At 34.8% G+C, this 22,412-nt stretch overlaps 1 protein-coding gene across 1 annotated transcript; it reads right to left on the bottom strand.

Moving 5' to 3' along the window:
• Nucleotides 1-999: 999 nt before the first annotated feature.
• On the bottom strand, nt 1,000-11,760 carry LOC113391420 (cytochrome P450 307a1). The gene is made up of 2 exons (XM_026627382.2): nt 11,309-11,760; nt 1,000-2,397 (listed from the first exon to the last, which is right to left on the bottom strand). Exons 1-2 carry the CDS (start codon nt 11,685-11,687, stop codon nt 1,157-1,159), a joined length of 1,620 nt encoding a protein of 539 aa, XP_026483167.2. The 5' UTR covers nt 11,688-11,760; the 3' UTR covers nt 1,000-1,156.
• Nucleotides 11,761-22,412: the final 10,652 nt, after the last annotated feature.

The following is a 22,412-nucleotide window of genomic DNA, read 5'->3' as shown; positions in this document are numbered from 1 at the left end:
TAATAACTTATAAGGTTAAATAAAATACTTTTATAATAATTATGAGTAATTTCTCTATTTAATATCATTCTAAATCCATTCATACAAACTAAAATCGTAATCCAACAAACACAGTACAGTCGTTTATATATATAATATATCATTGTATGTCGCCAGTACATATATGTATGTTTATTATAAAAATCACTAAGTCATGTTTCAAAATAAATAAGTTTTGAGCGTACTTATTAATTTAATCTGTGACAAGAATTTAGTTTTTTAATTTCAAAGGAAAAGTTATAGAAAGAATCTCTAAGGAATGTCGATTTCAATGGCAGGAAGAGTCAATATACTTATATATCAATTTTGACCTTGAATACACTGTTCGAGATTTAAATTATATATGATTTTGAATAATGACGAAATTATCGGAAGTCTAACTGTCAAATGATTATAAGTAGTTAATTGTACAGTATTATAACATTATTTATGGTAGGTATAGGTAGATGGACGAGCAAATGAGCCATCTGATAATAAGTGGTCCCCATCGCATATAGACATTAGCGCTATAAGCAATATGAAACGTTCGTTACATCACCGTAGGGAGCTAAGATGTTATGTCCCTTGTGCCTCACTCACCCTCCTAACCGGAATATAATAACACAAATACGTGGGTGGTACCGAACACTAAATGAAGATATATTAATCAAGAACAGTTTGTAGTTCATAATATAGCAGATGTATTAGCAAATTGGATTTAATATAAAATTTAAGGTTTGTTTATCTTGACTCCTAGTACCATTGAAATATACTTCACCTCTATAAGAGCCTAAAAGTCGACATTTAGAGCAAAGAATACAAAAAATAAATTTCTAAAAGAAAATAGTTTAACTAAAAGAAGTAATTTGACATAGTAATATACATACAGTATATATATGATAATTCTGAAGAATAAATCACTAAACATATTATAAAATTAAATATAATTATTTATTGATTAGTTAAAAATCGAATCAGCCTAATTTAATTTAAACGAAAAACTAAATTAATTACCATACAAAATAAATAAACACTTCAACTAAAACTAAGATAAAATTGAAAAAAAAAAAAAAAAATTGAAATACTAAATTCAATTGTCACAGAATAAATAAGGAGGTCTATCTAAAATAATATGAGTTCAATATTTTCTTGGCAAGAGATAAAGTTCAAAAGTGTCCTTTGGTAAGGCAACGCAAGCTGGCTTCTGTCTCAGGTCGTCTTTATTGACAGCCGCGACGTCAAACTCTTGGACGATGTTGGCGAACATGACGAAACTCATAGTGGTGACCAACGTTTGACCAATACACGTCCTCTTACCAATGCTGAACGGTAAGAAGTGAGGGATGTTCTTCTTGACAGTGACGATTTCCTTTTCGGATTCCGTGGCTTTGTTAATCGGACCCGTTCTCTCGCTGTCCGATTCCATACCTGAATCGCATTGCGAGTTCCTCCTCGTGCGTATTTTGGTGCGTTCCAAGAATCTAGACGGATCGAATTTTTGCGGCTCATCCCAGTATTTACTTGAAGTGTTCAATTCGTAATTGTTTATAAAGACAACGGTTCCTTTCTCAACGCCGTATCCTGATATATTCGCGTTCTCGGTAGCCACATGAGGGACGATGGGTGATGAGGCGTATCTTAGACATTCTAAGATTGTTGCCTCTGTGTACGGCAATAGACTCCTATCAGCCAACGTTACAGCTCGTTTCCCTTTAGTTATTCCATCGATTTCTGCCTTAATCTTCTTTCCAACATCCGGATCCCTGGCGACAGCAGCTAAACAGAGCATGACCAAGTTACCGACAGACGAATGTCCACCTAAGAAATCTTCAAGCATAAATATAATTGTGTTTCTGTCAACAGTTGGATCGTCATGGAGCACTCTTAATAGACCATCGAGGAAGTCTTTCTCAGGTCCCTCCATGTCTAAATTAATCTCCCTCTGTTCAACAATCCTGGACAGGATGAAAGAACGAATATCGTTTGACCAATTGGTTAATTTCTCCATGTGTTTCTTGTAAAATGGCGCCAGCCACGGCAGGAAATCAACAGCGTAACCTTGGTTTATTTCCCAGAAGATCTCGTCGAAATGGTTGACTATCTTCCTGAATTCCGCATCGTTGTCGGCGTCGAAACGAATGTTGCACATGTAGTTTGTAAACATGTTCATAGCTGTTGTCATTAGGAGGGGTTTCAAGTTGATGCTTCCAATTGTCGAACGAGTAATGTTCCGTAAGGTCTGGACGAGTTCTGTGGATTCGAAGGTCGCCACGGAACCGATTCTCGTAAAGTTATCCGTGTGCTGTTTTGGGCCGCAGTGACGTCGCGCCAAGTTTCTACGTCTGAGTTGCAGGTTTGACCAATCACAAAGGGCCAGAGCTGTAAAAGAAAAAACTTTCATTAGTATTTGAGTTTGAAACTTTCACCTGTCTCTCTGTCGGTTTGCAGTAATTTCGTTGGTTTTTATTTAACTCAAAAGTAAAATGAAGAAAAATCAATATACCCAACGTGTAAAATTAAAATGATGTTAGATTAAAGATAGACTGTAGATCTTTTAGGTTTCTGTGTTCAAGCCTCTAAGCCAAAATTTATAAAACTAAATATTTTTTTCTAGAACGTATCACAATCAAACACGTGTCGAAGCTTAGTCGGCTGTGTGGCACTCGATTTATTCAGCTATAAGATGTGACCCACACATACTAACAGTTGAAAATAATCAAAAGCTTGTAAAAAGAAATGAGGTTGCGTGTTTTAGTACAATTCAATACTTGCTCAATAGAGCATGGGTTTTTCGCACCATTGATTTCTATGGGCCATCGATCTTAAACCAATAACTTAAGACATTAACATTGAACCGTCTGGGAAAGCACACTAATAACAATTAGAATTATTGGAAATATTTATGCAGTTACATTTATATCATAAGTAGCAGAACCTGTAGTTTTATCCGAGCTACATTTATAAAACACAAACTTCCAATCCCCGTTTAACACCGCTTGGTAAAATCCGTTTTTAGCGGATGTCTGCATTCTATGAGAAACCTTCCTGCGAAATTTCAATTTGTATGTTGGTGTATTTCGTGATTAATCAGTGAGTTGTTAATTAAGATTTTCACCTATATATGGATTATATATTTAATAAACTAATATATTGTTATTGTATCCGAATCATAAAAAAGATTTTAATCGATTTCAGAACGTCATCCGTATGGCTGTAAACATTAATACGAGATGTTTTCCCGCGTAAAATTAGAAAAAAAAAAACGACTGTCACAGATTGAATGTAAACGGGAGTTCTTGTTCAATTATTTCGACCTCAGGATTATGAGGTTTATAAAATTAAACAAATATTAAAAAAAATATATATATATATATAATTTGTACATGGGGTATTTATTTATTAATAGTACTTGTCAGTTTGCTCATGGAATGCATAAGTACTTATCTATATAACGTATTCCGTTTCGGTGTAAATTGGTTTAGATGGAAGACCGTCTGAGTATCAGCCAGTACATACATTCTATCTCCAAGAAGGGTGAGCCAGTTTAACCACAGGCACAAGAGTGACATCGTAATCCAAGATCGGTGACGCATTCCCGATTTAATTGTAAATATTTCAAACAGCGTCAATGTCCATGGCGGCCATTTTGTCCATCAGTCTAACTATATCATTAAATATAATTTTATAAATGTGAAAGTAACTCTGTCTGTTACGCTATTACGATTAAAACACTGAATCGGATTTGATGAAATTCGTTATGAACTTTAAACCCCAAGGAAGGACGTTATAATTTACAATCTGTAAACTTAATAACTTCGTTGATCGTACGAGAACCGGTGTATTCAACATGGTATGGACGTTGGCAATGAGCCGAGATGGCCCAGTGGTTAGCACGCGTGCATCTTAACCGATGATTTCCGGTTCAAACCCAGACACCAACTGAATTTTCATGTGCTTAATTTGTGTTTAAAATTCATCTCGCGTTCGGCGGTGAAGAAAAACATCGTGAGGAAACCTGCATGTGTCTAATTTCAACGAAATTCTGCCACATATGTATTTCACCCGCATTGGTGCAGCGTGGTGGAATATGCTCGAAACCTTCTCCTCAAAGGGAGATGAGGCCATAGCCCAGCAGTGGAAAATTTACAGGCTGCTAATGTAACCTAATAAAAAAAACATGGGCTGGAGCTTCGCTTGAATTCTAATGTCTAGTAACAAATAAACGACGTTACATATACAGAGGGACTCGAAGCATCAACCGGTTTAAAAGTATAATTCGTAAGTTCTATATTTGTCAATAATTCCATTCTTGGCGCAAAATATGCGCACCTATAATCGCCCTCCATTATCCTGCATGAATTATCTGTGTACGTCACGGTGCCGCAACACCTGGGCTGCGGTATGAAAAAATATCGCTTTTGTAATCGATCACAGATTATAAAACAAAAGATGGGAGCACGCGGGATATCGAAATGTAAAAAAAAAAACAAATGAGAATCCCAGTAGTGTGTCGTTATTAATAATCTTTTAAAACGTTAATAATCTTGACTTTGAATCAGTAATCAGTTTTGAAAAAAAGGATTTTTTTTTTTGGTAATGTTGCCAGTTAAACGTACGAACGTAGTATGTGGGAGAATTTTATCTTTAAAATACAGTTTTAGTAATTTTTTTTAAATATTCTTTTATTATTTGGTTAGATAGTAAAAATATACGTTTAGTTATAGGAGTGTATACTTTCGATAAACGATCATAGATTGTTCAAATCAATAATATTAATTTCACAACAAAATAGACGCGATTGAAGCTTTCAGATGTATCCTGTGAACGTTTATACTCAAATAAAATCTATACTAATGTTATAAATCCGAAAGTAACCCTCTCTGTCTGTCTGTTGCTCTTTCGTTTCAAACCCCAGAACCGAATTTGATAAACTTTAGAATAAAACAAGCTTGATCTCCAAGGAAAGGCGTAGGCTACTTTTGTTAGCATAAAACACGAGCGACGCCGCGTGCAACTTCTAGTATTATATAAATTTAATTGACGTAACTTTGGATTTCAAATGTTGGTAAAGAGTTTCTTGCCGTTATTTTCGATAGAATCTAAATTTCGAACCGGTGGTACGAACGTTTAGTATATTTCTGTAATATGACGATTCAAAAGTGCTTCTAGAATCCTTCTTGAATTAACTATATTTTAATTTTATTTGATTTGAGCAATTGTTTGTATTCTATAAACTTTGGAATTACTGAACCGATTTTGAACGGACATATCATCTCATTTCCTTAGGTTGGTAGCATTACCGATGTAAGGAATTTTTAGAATTACAGCCTACTCCATAGGAATAAAGTTAACAAACCGTACATTTACGTATTTCATGCAATTTAATAATAACTCAGCAATATTGTGCACTACTAAGAGTTTATGATTAATATATCTTTATTTATAATACAACACTGTTGCACTTAAATACTTATTTCCACTTTAATTTTACTTCCAAAATTCCGATAGCAGTTTCGTCGACGTTCAAAACGCAATCTTTCGCAAATCCACAGATTAATCGAGCTGTCGACCAATCATATCGCGTCAATTTGCTGTCAAATGTTGTTTATTTAGCTTACCTCCTCTTATTGTTGGAATAGATTATATATACGGCGACTTTAGGCAGTTTTTTTTTTCATTATAAGTATACGTTTTAACAGAACATAACAATTGTATCAAGATTGTTTATTTATAAATAAGCAAAGTTAACACATTCTGCTGTTTACTATTGAGCCGAAAATTTTTAATGAGACGCCAATAATAATTGATTTTCATGCGGAATATGATACTTTATATAATTTTGACATCGTAGAACAACGCTCATTGTGAAATTTACTTGCCTAATTACAATTGTAGGTCATAGATATTTGATATTTTTGATACTAAATTCTAAAGTGATTGTTTTCAGTTGTATTAATACACTAGCGACCAGCTCCGGCTTCGCACGGGTGCAATGCTGATACTAAATATACTACAGAATGTCTTACAACGTTCGCAGTTTTTCAGTCGTTAGGCAATACAAACCGCTACGTCCCTGCGTTTTAAATCTGTAGTATCTTCGAAAATATTCATTTAAATTACACGCTGTAAAGGGTCATATTGATCGATATTAAATGTTCAATGTATTTAAAGTACTTATTTGATTAATGCTGTATTGCTTAAAATTGCTTTGATTAAAATTGTTATGGGTTATTCCTAAGAGATAGACATATACCATCTAAGACTTTTTTGTAGACAGTTTTAAGGTGTACAATACTGTAGTACATTATTTTGATATATGTCGTAGGGTTCAGCCAGCGTTTGCAATGTAAGCGCAAAGAATGTGTTTATTTACGTCATCACTTCAGAAACCTCTAAAAATATCAGTGTTTCTCTACTATATTGTACATATAAACCTTCCTCTTGAATCAATCTATCTATTAAAAATTACCACATCGAAATCCGTTGTGTAATTTTAAAGATCTAAGCATGCATTGGGACGGACAGCGGTAAGCGACTTTGTTTTATACTATGCAATGAAGCAACCCGTCCTGGTTGCACACGGTTGGGGAAGTTGAAATTCTAGGCTTTTCTCTACTGTAATATGCATGTATTATACATATAAACCTTCCCCTTGAATCGCTCTGTTTTTTGATGAAAACCGCATTAAAATCCGTTGCGTAGTTCAAGAGATCCAAGCGTACAGAGCGGGAAGCGACTTTTTTATACTCTGTAGAGATATGTTGTCATGGTAAGGATGTCTTTGCATGACATTGAAAACAATAAATTTATATACAATTTTAAGTTACTGTTGATGTTTTGAATTTAATAAAAAAGCGTGACTTTATTATGATTTTACATATAATTCTAAAATAAAAGTAGCCTAAGTTACTCCTTATTACATCAGCTATCTGCCAGTGAAAGTCCCGTCAAAATCGGTCCAGCCGTTCCAGAGATTAGCCGGAACAAACAGACAGACAGACAAAAATTGTAAAAAATGTTATTTCGGTATATGTACCGTGTATACATACATATGCATTTAGTAAAACGCGGTTATTTTAATATTACAAACAGACACTTCAATTTTATTATGCGTTTAGATTAGCGCGCTCGGAAGGTGTGACCGACTCGTAAACCGTAACCGACACGTCTTCTCCGACCGCTCTCTTCTGTCTTGTGTGATATTTATACTAATATTATAAACGCGAAAGTAACTCTGTCCTCTACATCTCCACGGTTAAACCGCCGAACAGATTCAGAGAGAATTCGTTAACAATTTGACGTTAAATTGACGCGACATCATTGGTCGAGAGCTTGAATGAAAATTGCGTTTCGAACGTCGACGAAACTGTCATCGGAATTTTTGGAAATAAAATTAAATTGGATACAAGTAGTTAAGTGTAATAGTCTTGTGTTATAAATAGAGATATGTTAATCGTAAACTCTTAGCTATATAGCCGAGTTATTAGCGAATCGCATCAAATATGTAAATCTAAGGTTTGTCTAACTTTTATCCTACTTCCATTGGTACAGGCTTTAGTTAAAACGCCATGATAAACGCCAATTAAACATTCGCAAAATTTCTTGGTTCATTCGGATTGAACCAGTTATCTTTAGGTAAGATTCACGTGCACTAACAACTGTGTCATCAATGTCATTGATATTATGTTACATATTAATGGCGCCTTTTAATATATGTATATGTAATATTATATCCCTATGGTTTAAGTTACGAGAGTCTTGATAGATTGACAGCCTGTAAATTTTCTACTGCTGGGCTAACTCCTCTCTCTTTGAGGAGAAGTTTTTTGGAGCATATTCCACCACACTGCTCCAATGCGCTTGATATATACTATTTATAAAAGCGAAAGTAACACTATCTGTCTGTTAGTTTCGTTCGACTGAATGGATTTTTATTTTTATTTGGTATTATGGAATAGATAAATTATTTTTATACCTTGCTCCTGACGACCAACCGTTAGCAGGCGAAGTTACGGTCAAGCACTAGTTATAAATAATTTAATTATTATCGTGACTTTTAAGGGAGTGGGGGTCTAATCTTGCGTATTGCATTTTCAGTACCTTTGACAATGTATTTGCAAAGAAATGATCAATTCACTTTGTTCCTCTAGAATCTAGGTAGTATAAAACGAAGTCACTTCCCGCTCTGTACGCTTGGATCTTTTAAACTACGTGACGGATTTTAATGCAGTTTTCACCAATGAACATGACGATTCAAGGGGAAGGTTTATATGTATAATACACGCATATCATAATAGAGAAAAGCCTAGAATTTCAACATTCCTAGCCGAAAGAAAATAAGATATATATGTTTTTTAATTTTTGTTTTTCAATTTCAAAGTTGCAAATAGACCCCGATTGTGAAGCCGGGCAGATAACTAATTAATAACATTTATTTAATAAAGTGGTTTTAAGTAACACTTTTGTAAATAAATTTAAAATCTCATAAATTAATTAGGTACTAGTCAGGAAAGATAATCATTTGAAAAAAAAACGCCTGGATTTAGGCTCGGTTTCCATCACAATACTGATTGAACACTAATTGTGAACAACAGCATTGTTAATCTGTTCATTTGAAATGAGCAACTGTGCGAGTTTCCTGCCGTTGCTTATCTAGAGGCTGTATCCGAAACGGTGGCAGTGTTTAAATATCGACGATTCAAAAACGCTTCATTGTGAAGTTTACTTGAATTAAATACGTTTTATAATTGTTCCGACGCTTTAAGTTAAACGCTTGTGACTTGGGACATTATTATGTGATTCTGAGTGATCATTAAAGTTTAGAATTACAATAGGCATACTTTGTAAGTCAAAATGATATCGGTTATCAGGAATTTCGTTTAATTTTAAACCTACAAATGGGCCACCTGATGGTACACAGTCCATAGACTTCGACACTAAGACAAATACCATCAACATTTGGAGCTTGTGGCTCCAGTTATACTGATTCAAACAGGAACACGACTGAATGTATTTTTAAATTTTGAAAAAGAGTAACTACTGAGTTTCTTGTCGGTTCTTCTTGATTGAATCTACATTCCGAACCGGTGGTAGCTTCACTTAATATAGTTTGTTAAATGACGATTCAAAAGTGCTCGTAAAAGCCTACTTGAATAGAGTATATTTTGATTTTGACTATTGCTCTTTGGTGGTAGAATATCTGATGAGTGGGTGGTACCTACACAAAGCCATTTTTTCAAAGATATTTTGCACAATAGTTCCACTGAAATGTTACACGTTACGTTGCACTTCGATTCGAATATAATGTTTTTTATTGAAGGTTTTTTTTCAGTGTAAATCATACTTGAACACTAAGGACAAAGCATATTTATACCTAACACATGACGACCCTTAAAATGCAAGCGACGCCGCGGGCGCCAACAAGTTATAAGTAGAGATATTAAAAGGAAAACCACAGGCGAAAGCGAACAAAAAAATGTGTATATTGTATTTTCTTTATTAAGGACTTTAACGTCATATACTTAAAGTACATTTTCATTAATCATTGTTCGAGTTACATTTCAATGATTTTTAATTACGACGCCAATGTTGGGCCAATGTTGGTTCAATGTTGGTTACAACTTTTTTTATATTGTATGTAATGTTAAGAGCCGAGATGGCCCAGTGGTTAGAACGCGTGCATCTTAACCGATGATTTCGGGTTCAAACCCAGGCAGGCACCACTGAAATTTAATTCACATGTGTATTCCACCAACCCATATTGGAGCAGCGTGGAATATGCTCCAAACCTTCTCCTCAAAGGGAGAGGAGGCCTTAGCCCAGCAGTGGGAAATTTACAGGCTGCTAATGCTAAATTTTTATATTGGTTAAAATATATCAGACGGTATTTGTTATTAGTTTAGTCTCGCGATTTGACTCACATTATAAATACAGGAAAAAATTCAATATCATTTATATGAATCTTTTTATAGTGTTGGCAAACGATATACTGAGTGACTTATTGGTAAGTGGTCACCACTGCTCATAGACATTGATGTGATAAGAAATATTAACCATTCCTTAAATCGGCAATGCGCCACCAACCTTGGGAACTAAGTCTCTTGTACCTTGACAACAACAATACTAAATATTGCTGCTTGGCGACAGAAAATGAAATTATACAGAGCTTTTTACGTATATATAAATACTGTAATGTTATATATGTTGAATATTATTATAAAATTTAAATACTAATAAAAAAAAATGTTTTGACAATTTAAGGCATTATAAGTTTACGCCTTTGCCAGAAAAAAAAAGATACGTTAGTTCGTTATATTTACTGAATTTAAATAGACTTTTTTGTATATTTAAGCTGTAGTTTTTATTTTACATAGATTTTTTAAGATCGTCCTTTTTTCTTTTTTTTTAACTGACTTAGTCGGGCTTAGTTATTCCTGGTGGTCTTTAATATTTTGTATTTTTTTTTTGTTCAGACTAAGCTTGGCTTTGGTTTGTCTATCACGACATTGCTTTTTATATATATACTAGCGATCCGTCCCGGCTTCGCATGAGTGCAATTTTATATAATTTTATTGGTTCAGAAGATCTGTGTAATACTAACACGGCATAGACACTCTTAAGTTTTTTGAAATATACCAATTTTCAGCGCAGTTTTAGTAATTTTTCTTACCAAAAATAACCTTGTGCAAAGGATTAGAAAACTAAAAAAAATAATGGAGCTTGAAAATTAAACAAATAATATGACATTGCATCAAACGTTTGTACCAATGTTGGTCAATGCAACCCAACGCAGTTAAAGCTCATTTTTTACTCATGAGCCTAACGCCTTAGCCAGGCTTTGTAATTTGATGTTTTTTCTTATCGCCTTTATTGAATATAAACAATAATTTTGTAAACAGTTTTACTGTTGACTCTGAGATTGATAGACGTGTTGATTTTTTATTGTTGTAATAAAAAACCTTTTGTGTGTTAAGTTATGCGATATTTTATATTTTGGCTGTATAAAACGGTATGTTGTTTTTATTTAAATTAAAAAAAAATGTCTTCCAAATTCATAATCTATAAAATAAAATTTGTCTAAGCTATACGGACAGTCTCAAAAGTCCTTAGAAATATTTTTTCTTTATAAAAATTCTCGAATAAAATTAGTCTCGACGTGATAGTATCATTAATTTGGTCTTGAGATATTCCATACATATATTTTGCTTATAAACACACAGACATACAAAGAGAAATCCTTTATAAAAAACAAATAATTCTAAATTCAAATTAATATAATAATAATACTTACAATTATTTCTGTCGCCGGCGAATAGTTTGTGGAACCTCAAGAAGTCGGGACGACCGCCGAAGAATTTTCCATTTTGATTCAGAACCTCCCTTATCTTGTCTAAGCTGTTTACAACCAGACACTGTGCTGAACCTAACTTTATACTAAATATATCCCCATAAACACCAGATAATTCAGTAAATGATTGGAAAGGGGATTCATTTTTTCCGAGTAAGTGCAAACTTCCAATTACAGGCAAAGGTATCGGGCCTGGGGCTATTTTCAATTCAGCGACTTTATTTTCTCCATATTTCGTAACTTTTCTCCACGTAACAGAACGTCGCGTTACGAGTTTATATACAATAAGGACGCATAAAGCGATTATGAGGAGTGCACTCATTTTTTCTAAAAAGAAATATTTCGAGTGACAACACCTGTTTTGACAGGAGATTTGGCGGGAATAGCCCCGTTCGTCGGCCAGCACTGCGACAGCTGTCCGATGGCGGCCATATTTATACCAATTCGTGCAAACTGTCATTGACAATTGGCACAGACTATTTTCGACTTTATATCAATGCTAATACGATTCACACATCGTGCTAATTTAATTTTTGTCTATGCATACAATTCGATGTACCATTTAGAAGCATAGTTGGCAGCACTGTGTATTAAAATTTTCAATTACAATAATTTTAAATAAAGTTACATATATTTACTACAATAATAAATATAAATATATTAAAATTTAAAAAATTAACTAATAATAATTTATTTTATAATTTAAATGAAATTGTCGAAGTATAGAATGTTATCTTTGCAATATGTTATTTAAAAATATTCCTTAAAATTGTAATGTTAACTTAAATTCGTCTACCTTTTAAACAAATTTGCTGATCGTATTGAATTCAAATGGAATAATATGATACGACGATTAATTCTAATTACATACAAAGTTTTTTTTTTAATTTATATAAGAGCCGGTCTCATGTTGCATACACTGATTTTGAAATTTATTTCTGGGTTAGGAAGGCAATGCTAAGTGTATAAAAAAGGGTCCGTTGTTATGTCTGTCTATACGAGCCATTATTTATATTTTTGTTTTTGATTTTTATTAAGAAAAGTTATATATATGTTAGAGATTCACCGATTACAACTTTGGCCGACTTGCCGACTAACCAAACAGACGGTCTAACTAGTCGGCCTCTTGATTATTGTTTTGCATATTTTTATTTAAAAAATAAAATGTTATTGTTCAGTGAAAGAGTTTTAAGAGAATTAATATTTATTCAATAAAGTCTCGCGTATGAATTTTCTTTGACCAATTTAATAATGATTCGTGTTATGTCAATTGTAACCAGACTAATTTTAATTTATTCAAAATTCATTTCATCGTAATAATAATTGTAATAAAATAATGTAATTCCTCCTATATATATATTATATATATTTAAGATATAATAAAGGAAGCCAGTTAGTCTGCTCTCTATGTCGAATAGTCGCTACAAGTCGGAACATCTTTAATATATTTGTAGGTAGGTATACGAATCTCCTGTATGTGCACCGAATTCGTAAACGAATCCGATTTTTTTTGTAACCATTTAAGTCTATGGATGCTTTCGTTTGATAAGTAACGCTACGTTAGGTCAATATGAAATCGGTTTGGCTAGTATGTGTATACCAACCACAAGAGGACAAAAGCCAAATAAACAACATTTGACAGCAAATTGACGCGACGTCATTGGTCGAGAGCTCGATAAATCTATGATATTCACTGTGGATTTGCGAAAAATGCCTTTTTGAACGTCAATGAAAGTAAATAAATAGTTTTCTTGAATAGTGTTGTATTAAACATGAGCCGAGATGGCCCAGTGGTTAGAACGCGTGCATCTTAACCGATGATTTTGGGTTCAAACCCAGGCAGGCACCACTGAATTTACATGTGCTTAATTTGTTTATAATTCATCTCGTGCTCGGCGGTGAAGGAAAACATCGTGAGGAAACCTGCATGTGTCTAATTTCAACGAAATTCTGCCACATGTGTGTTCCACCAACCCGCATTGGAGCAGCGTGGTGGAATATGCTCCATACCTTCTCCTCAACGGGAGAGGAGGCCTTAGCCCAGCAGTGGGAAATTCACAGGCTGATTATGTTATGTTTATGTTATGTTGTATTAAACATAAATACGTATTACGCAAGAACTATTATTTAGTTCGTTTTACGTAAATCTAAGGTTTGTTTATCTTTATTCCTCTGACTGAAATCGATTGTGTGTAATCGCTTAATATTAGGCAGTCGACTGGTTTCCGACGGTGGCTAAGTGTTTGGTACTTTATATTCGTTCAAATACACCCCCCCCCTCTTCTAAATAACATGTATGTTATTTTATAATAATCGATTGATTGTAATTTTGTTTTTAAATGTTGAAAAAGTGTGGAAAATTTTAAGTAAGTGAATCGTTATTTAACAAACTGTATTAAGTGAAGCTACCACCGGTTCGAAATGCAGATTCTATCGAGAAGAACCGGCAAGAAACTCGGTAGTTATTCTTTTTCAATTATACAAACGAATGTAAAATGTAATGGCGTCAATCCTATCCTGTTTATAAACATACTCAAATATTCAATTTTTTTGTTTTTTTTTTTTTTTGTATATGTAATAATAATATTAAGTCCGTATGTTTTAAACATAAAGAAACATTGCGTACGATATAAATGTTTTTTTTTTTTTCTCATTTAATTTTGGGACTTTTGCCCAACACAGGTACGTCAGTCCCATTGCCCATTCTTCCTTTTTGTTTAAATATCATTTAATATTAATAGCCATTAAAATACAGGAGCATCCTAGCAGATTCTGATAAAGGATCCGATAGAATACTCTGAACAAATCCAACATCTAACAAACATGCTTTTAAATTAGTTAAGATTAACTTTCTCTGATTCCAGTTTTTTTCATTAGTAACCTAAAACTTTTTGATGGGATATGTCCGGATCTAAGACTTAAATTTTTATATCATCGACTTAAAAACATCGTCGAAAGTTTTTGTTTATAATTAAACTGTATTACTTAAATAAAAATACGTAAAAAGTTTTAGGGTTGCGTTGACAGCGTTACAACTGTCTCTGTCGCACGACGCGGATCCAGATAAGGGTTATGAAACAGATAGCATTTTTGATAACATCATCTCGGGTTGACACAAAGTTCCTTACACTAAAGAACAAGCGTTTAGGATCGCTAAGCCTTCAAACAGTGACATAGGCGGACACTTACTAAACAATGTTATAACCTAAACTTAAACTTATTTTTTACATTACGTTTACGTCAGCAGCCTGTAAATTTCCCACTGCTGGGCTAAGGCCTCCTCTCCCTTTGAGGAGAAGGTTTGGAGCATATTCCACCACACTGCTCCCATGCGGGTGGAATACACATGTGGCAGAATTTCGTTGTAATTAGACACATGCAGGTTTCCTCACGATGTTTTCCTTCATCGAGCACGAGATGAATTATAAACACAAATTAAGCACATGAAAATTCAGTGGTGCCTGCCTGGGTTTGAACCCGAAATCATCGGTCAAGATGCACGCGTTCTAACCACTGGACCATCTCGGCTCTTACTCGTAAACTTATTTACGAGTATGTATTTGAATTTAAGAAAAAATATGTAATTTATAAAACATTGCCTATAGCGTTTGATATATTTGTTCTCAAGTCTAATAAACTTAAAATGTACATGTATACCCACTGCTGGGCCATCTACTAAGGGCCTCTCCCTTTTGAGGAGATAGTTAAGAGCCCTACGCTGCTTCAGTGCGGTTTAGTGGATTCATATTTGGCAGAATTTCGTTGTGATTTCGTCACGATGTTTCCCTTCGCCACCGAGCACGAAATGAGTTATAAACACCTATTTGCACGTATAAGTTCAGTAGTGCTTGTCCGGGTTTGGATCCGCGATTTAAAGTTTTTCCTCTCTCTTTTAATTTAAAAAATAGAATAGGCTAAACCTTATCCTCAATGAAATCGGGCCTTTGCCTTTTTTTAACACGTTACATAACGATAAAACATCGTACAAAAATATTTATAACCTACATCCTAACACAACTGCCAACGTCAAAGGTGTTTTTAAAATTCGTTTGAAATTCAAATAAGTTAATGCTTCTGTATAGAAAATAATACGATTTCGAATTTTGTTTTTTTTTTTTCATTTAGACACGTGCTCGATGCTAATCCGTGACGTCATCCGAACCTTATCTGGTCACGAAACTTGATGAAAATCTTCCCTTAGATTCACTTACATTAGCAGCCTGTAAATTTCCCACTGCTGGACTAAAGCCTCCCTTTGAGGAGAAGGTTTACTACTGCTCCAATGCGGGTGGAATACACATGTGGCAGAATTTCGTTGAAATTAGACACATGCAGGTTTCCTCACGATGTTTTCCTTCATCGAGCACGAGATGAATTATAAACACAAATTAAGCACATGAAAATTCACTGGTGCTTGCCTGGGTTTGAACGCGAAATCATCGGTTAAGATGCCCGCGTTCTAATCACTGGGCCATCTCGGCTCTTAGATTTACTTATCCCATTTTTTTTTTTTTTTTAATCTTTATTTGAAAAGAGGCTCAGCGACTAACGTTGAGCGACTATGTCAGCCCCAATGTTCTATACTTATCCCATGTGATTTGCTTATAGCTCAGCTATAACGTGCACTACAAAGGGTTCTCGATCTCTATTTCACGTAACCAAACATATCGACTTTAATTTCACTTCCAAAGTTTCGATGACTTCACCGAAATTCAAAAAGCTATCGAGAATTCATAATGGACGTCATTGTTTATTCGAGCTCTCGGCCAATGATGTCGCGGCATTCGCCGTCAAACGTTGTTTATTTGCTTTTTGTCTTCTTGTTTTTGTAAACGGTACTTAGGTTGCTAGGTGAATAGGATTCGAGAATTCTAGCAGGACATTGAGAAGACTAACCCAGGCAAACGCGAGTCTAATGCCGTTCATTTGTTTCTATAAATAACAAAAAAGGATTTTTGTTTTATTTTACGGTATAGGTTTTACTTTACTTGGTGGTAGGGCTTTGTGCAAGCCCGTCTATGTAGGTACCATCGAGTGGGTGGTATCAAATATTCTACCGCCAAACAGCAGTACTCAGTATTGTTATGTTCTGGTTTGAAGGATGAGCCAGTGTAACTACAGGCACGAGGGACATAACATCTTAGTTCCCAAGCTTGGTGGCGCATAGGTGATTTAAGGTATGGTTAATTTGTTACAGCACCATTGTCTATGGGCAGATGTGATCACTTACCATCAGCTGGTCCAGTTGGACGACATCCTACTAAAATTATAGCAACATTTGTTTGAGCGTCGTTGCCTCTCGTGTACCGAGACGTGATCTCCGACCGCTCTGTCTTGTTTGGCGCGTATACTCTGTTGCTATTATGACAAATATATACATATTAATTTTAAACTTTTATCGAATCGGCTAAGCAGAGTTTGTGTTTTAAATTCAGCAACAATTGTTCGTCTAGAAATTTTCGAGGTTATATTTCTTTTGGTGCGTTATGATTTAATTATGAAAGTGACTTTTTATGACGCGCGCGTGTCACAGTCATGACATCTACACGATGAAGTCGCTCGCTAACCGCCTGGTGGTAAATGGTCACCTCCGCCCATAGACAAAGGCGCTGTACGAAGTATTAACCATTCCTTACGTCACCTATGCGCCACCAATTTTGGGAACTAAGATGTTATGTCCCTTGTGCCTGTGATTACACCGGCTCAATCACCCTTCTAACCGGAACACAACAATACAGAGTACTGTTATTTGGCGGTAGAATATCTGATGAGTGGGTGGTACCTACTCGCTCCTCATCTTAATTAACAATGTTAATTTATTGCAAATTTAAATTGTTAATAGTAGATATGGTAATGGTCAAAAAATAAGATATTACATGAACGAATATTTTAATTAATTATTTGCTAGCAATTAGAAGAAATACAATGTCTTAAACTTAAACGTATGTACACACACCTTTACGTCTATTCAGAAACTAGCGACGCGCCCCGGCTTCGCACGGGTGTCATGCTGATAGTAATACTACTTGATCTGTATTAAATGCACAATGTATTTAAGGTACTTAATTGGATAAGGAATAATGCTGTATTGCTTAAAATCGCTTTGTAAATAAGCCATTATTTCTCGTAAAAAGTAAAGGATGAAAAGTGGTTCTTGTGGGCTATCCCTAAGAGATAGACATATACCATCGCGGACTTTTTTGAAGACCTTTTTAAGGTGTACAATACTGTAGTACATTATTTTGATTTATCTCGTAGGGTTCAGCCAGCGTTTGCAGTGTAAGCGCAACAAAAAGTGTTTAACTACGACATCACATTAGAAACATCTAAAATTATCATTTATTATACGTATAAACCTTCCTCTTGAATCGCTCTATCTATTACAAAAAACCGCATCAAAATCCGTTGCGCAGTTTTAAGCATCTAAGCACACACAGGGACAGACAGACAGCGGGAAGCGACTTCGTTCTATAACTACGTAGCGACAATTTTACACCAAAAAACATATTTTCCTCGAAAACAAATCTTTCCCGAAAATTAAGGATTTTATTTATAACCATTTTGAATAAAACATTATCCCGCTCTACTTAATAACTAGGTAAGTTTAAAGTGAGATAGGTATACTATTTACTGTGAATTAGAACGAGACGGATAGTGTTTTGTTTTTGTTAGACGTAAAAATGTCAGTGCATTGTATGATGTCTGAAAAACGAATACCTAGTTTGGTAAATGCTGGGCTGCCTCTCCTACCTTTGAGGAGAAGAATTGGAGCTGATTCCTCAACTTCTTATTTTAGATTAATTTAGATAAATTATGCTTATGATTTTAAGTAATACAGTTAAATATCAACTTAAATACATTGTGCATTTAATATAGATCAATATGGCCCTTTACAGCGTGTAATTTAAATGAATATTTTCGAAGATATTACAGATTTAAAACGCAGGGACACAGCGGTTTGTATTGTCTAACGACTGAAAAACTGCGAACGTTGTAAGACATTCTGTAGTATATTTAGTATCAGCATTGCACCCGTGCGAAGCCGGGGCGGGTCGCTAGTTGTAATATAATTTTAAAATATTGTTCGATATGTCAAATCGTTTTTTGTCGATCTTTCCGCGCTTCACTGAGCACGAGATGGATATTAAAATTTAGACGCGCTCGCCAGCAAAGATCGCGCCGCCACTGTTGTTTCACGTGCTACAATCACGACCACCTCAGCCAGTAACGGGCCAAGGATTCCATGGAAAATGGGACACGTTTAATTCTTAGAATGTGTTGAAAAACATGCGTGTTTTTGTGTACGTGATTTATTAATGTACGCGCACTAAACTGTGGGATGAGAAGTTGATACAGTTTGCTATGACTAATGTTCGTTGAATGGTTACAATTTAATGATATTTAGTATTTAAAAAAGAAAAAAACAAATATGTGTTTATATGTTTTGAATGTGGAGTCATTAAAAAATAAAATTCCTAGAGGTTCAAGCTTGACAGCTCGGTATGGAGCCACATTTGAACAAATTCAGTTTAGTAACAGACACACAGAGTACTGAATCTGTTGCTCTATTGGATGATTTTGTTGAATTTATATACGAAACTAGCTGTGTCCGTGACTTCGTGCGCGTTTGAATTTAACTAAAAGTTATTGTTCAGTACGCAGATTTTAGTTTAACTTATTAATTCTGTACTAGGCAGCTTTTGTGATATTAAGTCGTTGGTGGGAGGTACCTGACGTGACGGCGGAGTGGTGGCATGCGCGAGGGCTGAGCGCGATACTGGACACTATTTGGAGATTGCAGGGAATTTTGTTATTATTTCATATATATAGTTCTAAAATAAAAGCCTAAGTTACTCCTTATTACATCAGCTATCTGCCAGTGAAAGTCCCGTCAAAATCGGTCCAGCCGTTCCAGAGATTAGCCGGAACCAACAGACAGACAGATAGACAAAAATTGTAAAAAATGTTGTTTCGGTATATCTACCGTGTATACATACATATGCATTTAGTGAAAAGCGGTTATTTTAATATTACAAACAGACCCTCCAATTTTATTATACGTATATATTAATATTTTTTATGGTCCCCTTATCGTCTCATATACTTAACATATTGTTCAACAGCAATGAGGCTGTTACTGAGATTCTTTCCAATAACAGTTGTATTGGAAGTACACGGGTTTAAACTCGAACTCAAATTCCTTTATTCAATATAGAAGCAGTACGCTTACTTGTTGATCGCATAAACACTACCAACGGTTCGAAAAAAAAATACCCTGACCTGAGAACCGGCGAAAGAAACTCAGCGAGTATTTCTTTGTCAATTTTATTATTTACCAATATTCGATACGAAAAGGACTAGCTACTCCATTGGGTAGAGAATAGTTAATACCTTTAACAGTGCCAATATTTGTGAGCGGTGACCACTTACCATCTGGTGGTCAATTTCCTCGTATGTTTCTGGTAGATTTTTCTTAATAATCGACCAAGTTTAAACGCTCATATCAAAAGTTTGTAAAGATAAATTATGACCTAAATATTTGTTGGTTAAATTAGATAAAACTGGTGGTCTATTCCTCCGGTCATAAGATAGACCAAAATTTAGGAATACATACACCCCCCAACGAATATGTCTTCGTGAATAAAGTTCGCCGTTACGTATAAATTACAGAATCTAGACCAAGACACGATTTGTCAATATTTCCAAGAGTTTCGGCTGTTGTATTTTTTATGTTGATTTCGTTTCCATTCTCGACAAAATTTTTTACCTGTTTCTTAACGGAATACGAATAATGTTTTCAAGTTGCGCCCTCGACTTTGACCTCGGACAGTTTGGTAAATGGTTTTACTTTGATAAATTACTCGGTAGCTCGTTGGGCATCCTTAATTAATCACATATTTCACCATACAGAACTATTCAATGATTGAATTTTTGAAGAAGTGAGCACGTAAAGGCACCTAATATCTGAGTTCTCGAGTTCGGTTTAGCAATGTTATGGTTATGGTTAAGAGCCGAGATGTCCCAGTGGTTAGAACGCGTGCATCTTAACCGATGAGTTCGGGTTCAAACCCAGGCAGACACCACTGAATTTACATGTGCTTAATTTGTTTATAATTCATCTCGTGCTCGGCGGTGAAGGAAAACATCGTGAGGAAACCTGCATGTGTCTAATTTCAACGAAATTCTGCCACATGTGTATTCCACCAACCCGCATTGGAGCAGCGTGGTGGAATATGCTCCATACCTTCTCCTCAACGGGAGAGGAGGCCTTAGCCCAGCAGTGGGAAATTTACAGGCTGATTATGTTATGTATGTATGTAATGTTATGGTTAATGCTTACGTACCAATTTCTATTGGAAGTTCATTTGATAGTCTGTCTAATAATTTTAAATTATTATTCTAGATGGTAATAAGTTAATACCAGCAGAAATACAATAATCTATTTCATTCTAATGAACCTGGTTCATCGCCATGGTTTAAAATGTTTAACTCATAACTGTTCCGGAACTCTACTAGTCCGGTCAAATTAGACCAAAAAAGAGGAGTAAGTTACAAATTATTTCAAGATTTCAAGACTCAACCTTTGACCTCAATTAAAAAAGATCCAGGTAACGTTATGACTCGTAACTTCTGAATAATATTTTTAATTATGTTTTGAACAAGTGAAAGCATTTTCACCTTGTTGTAAATTTATGTAACTTCGAATGTCTAGATCGGCAAAATGATATACGTAACAAATTAAAAAAAGACAGATTTCGTCGGACAACCCGTTGGAACGAAGTTTCTTGAAATTAAATAAACCGACAACGTTTAATAATACTTAAATGACAACATATATAATTGTTATTAAAAATCCCGTTTGAATTAAAACAATAACAAAAGATAACTTTAAATAATTTTATATCATATATGAAACCGTATTCAAACGAAAGATATAAGGAGAAGGAACTTTAACGCGGAAGGAAGGCTTTTTGAACGCGGCTTACAGTAGAGTCAACTGTCAATCTTCACGTAAGGAAAGCGTTATGAGACCGAGCGATCTTTGCCTCTCTTTCTATTTCACTTGTATACGGTTTAACATAAAATTAGCTCTGTTGTTTTAATTACATTGAAATTAATTATCCTTCAAATTACGACTACAAAAATGTACAATGAAACCAAAATAATGAATCCGCCTTTATATTTACAGTACATGTATCTTGATCAGAAGAAATCTTAACAAAACTATCCACACTTATATAAAATTTACCAAAGTAAAAGCACATCTTAAACGTAGCACCCGACGAACTAGCTTCCTTGTATAACCTGAACCTAGAACATCATATGTTAAAAAAACTGTTAGATATAAAGGAGCGCAACTTTATAATAAAATATTATACAAATAAACTTTATAATGTTATTTTGAGAATAAATGTCTATAAACGTAATTAATTCCGTATTAATATTAATTAGATTTATTGAACTATTAATTATTTCCAAAAATTATAAATTTCGATTGGTCGTATCGGTTGGACGTGATGCGTCGTAATCTCCTTGCAATGTGTTGTTGGTTTCATGAATAGGATTAGTAATAACGCTCTATTTGATTTGACCAATGAGAGCGCCGTGTTTGAGTTGGCCTCGAATTGGTTCCAAGTTGACAACCTCCGTGGTCGAGTAGTGTGTACACCGGTTTTCATGGGTACGCGACTCCGAGGTCCCGGTTCCGATTCTCGGCCGAGTCGATGTAGAAAAAGTTCATTAGTTTTCTATGTTGTCTCGGGTCTGGGTGTTTGTACCGTCGTTACTTCTGATCTTCCATAACACGAGTGCTTTAGCTACTTACATTGGGATCAGAGTAATGTACGTGATGTTGTCCAATGTTTATTTATTTAAGTTTGCCGACAGGAAATGTTCATGTTACTTATTACCAAAGGGAGATTTTATTTGCTACATGCCATCTACTTCTGTAAGGTTATTTTTTTTATTCAATAGATTATGACAGACACTAATTTAATCCATAACAGCTATTCAGCCTCATTTACGCGACCCAGGCTTCGCACATGTG

The sequence above is a fragment of the Vanessa tameamea genome, chromosome 31 (genome assembly GCF_037043105.1).
Source record: "Vanessa tameamea isolate UH-Manoa-2023 chromosome 31, ilVanTame1 primary haplotype, whole genome shotgun sequence".
Classification (NCBI taxonomy): Eukaryota; Metazoa; Arthropoda; class Insecta; order Lepidoptera; family Nymphalidae; genus Vanessa; species Vanessa tameamea.
This window is presented reverse-complemented; position numbering and strand designations above follow the sequence as displayed.

What these genes read in the sequence shown, in the direction of transcription:
- LOC113391420 (XM_026627382.2), bottom strand. Translation starts at nt 11,687, where the DNA reads ATGAGTGCACTCCTCATAATCGCTTTATGCGTCCTTATTGTATATAAA. An exon ending in CGCCGGCGACAGAAATAATT is followed by an intron (nt 2,398 to 11,308) that starts GTAAGTATTATT and finishes TTTCTTTTACAG; the next exon opens with CTCTGGCCCTTTGTGATTGG.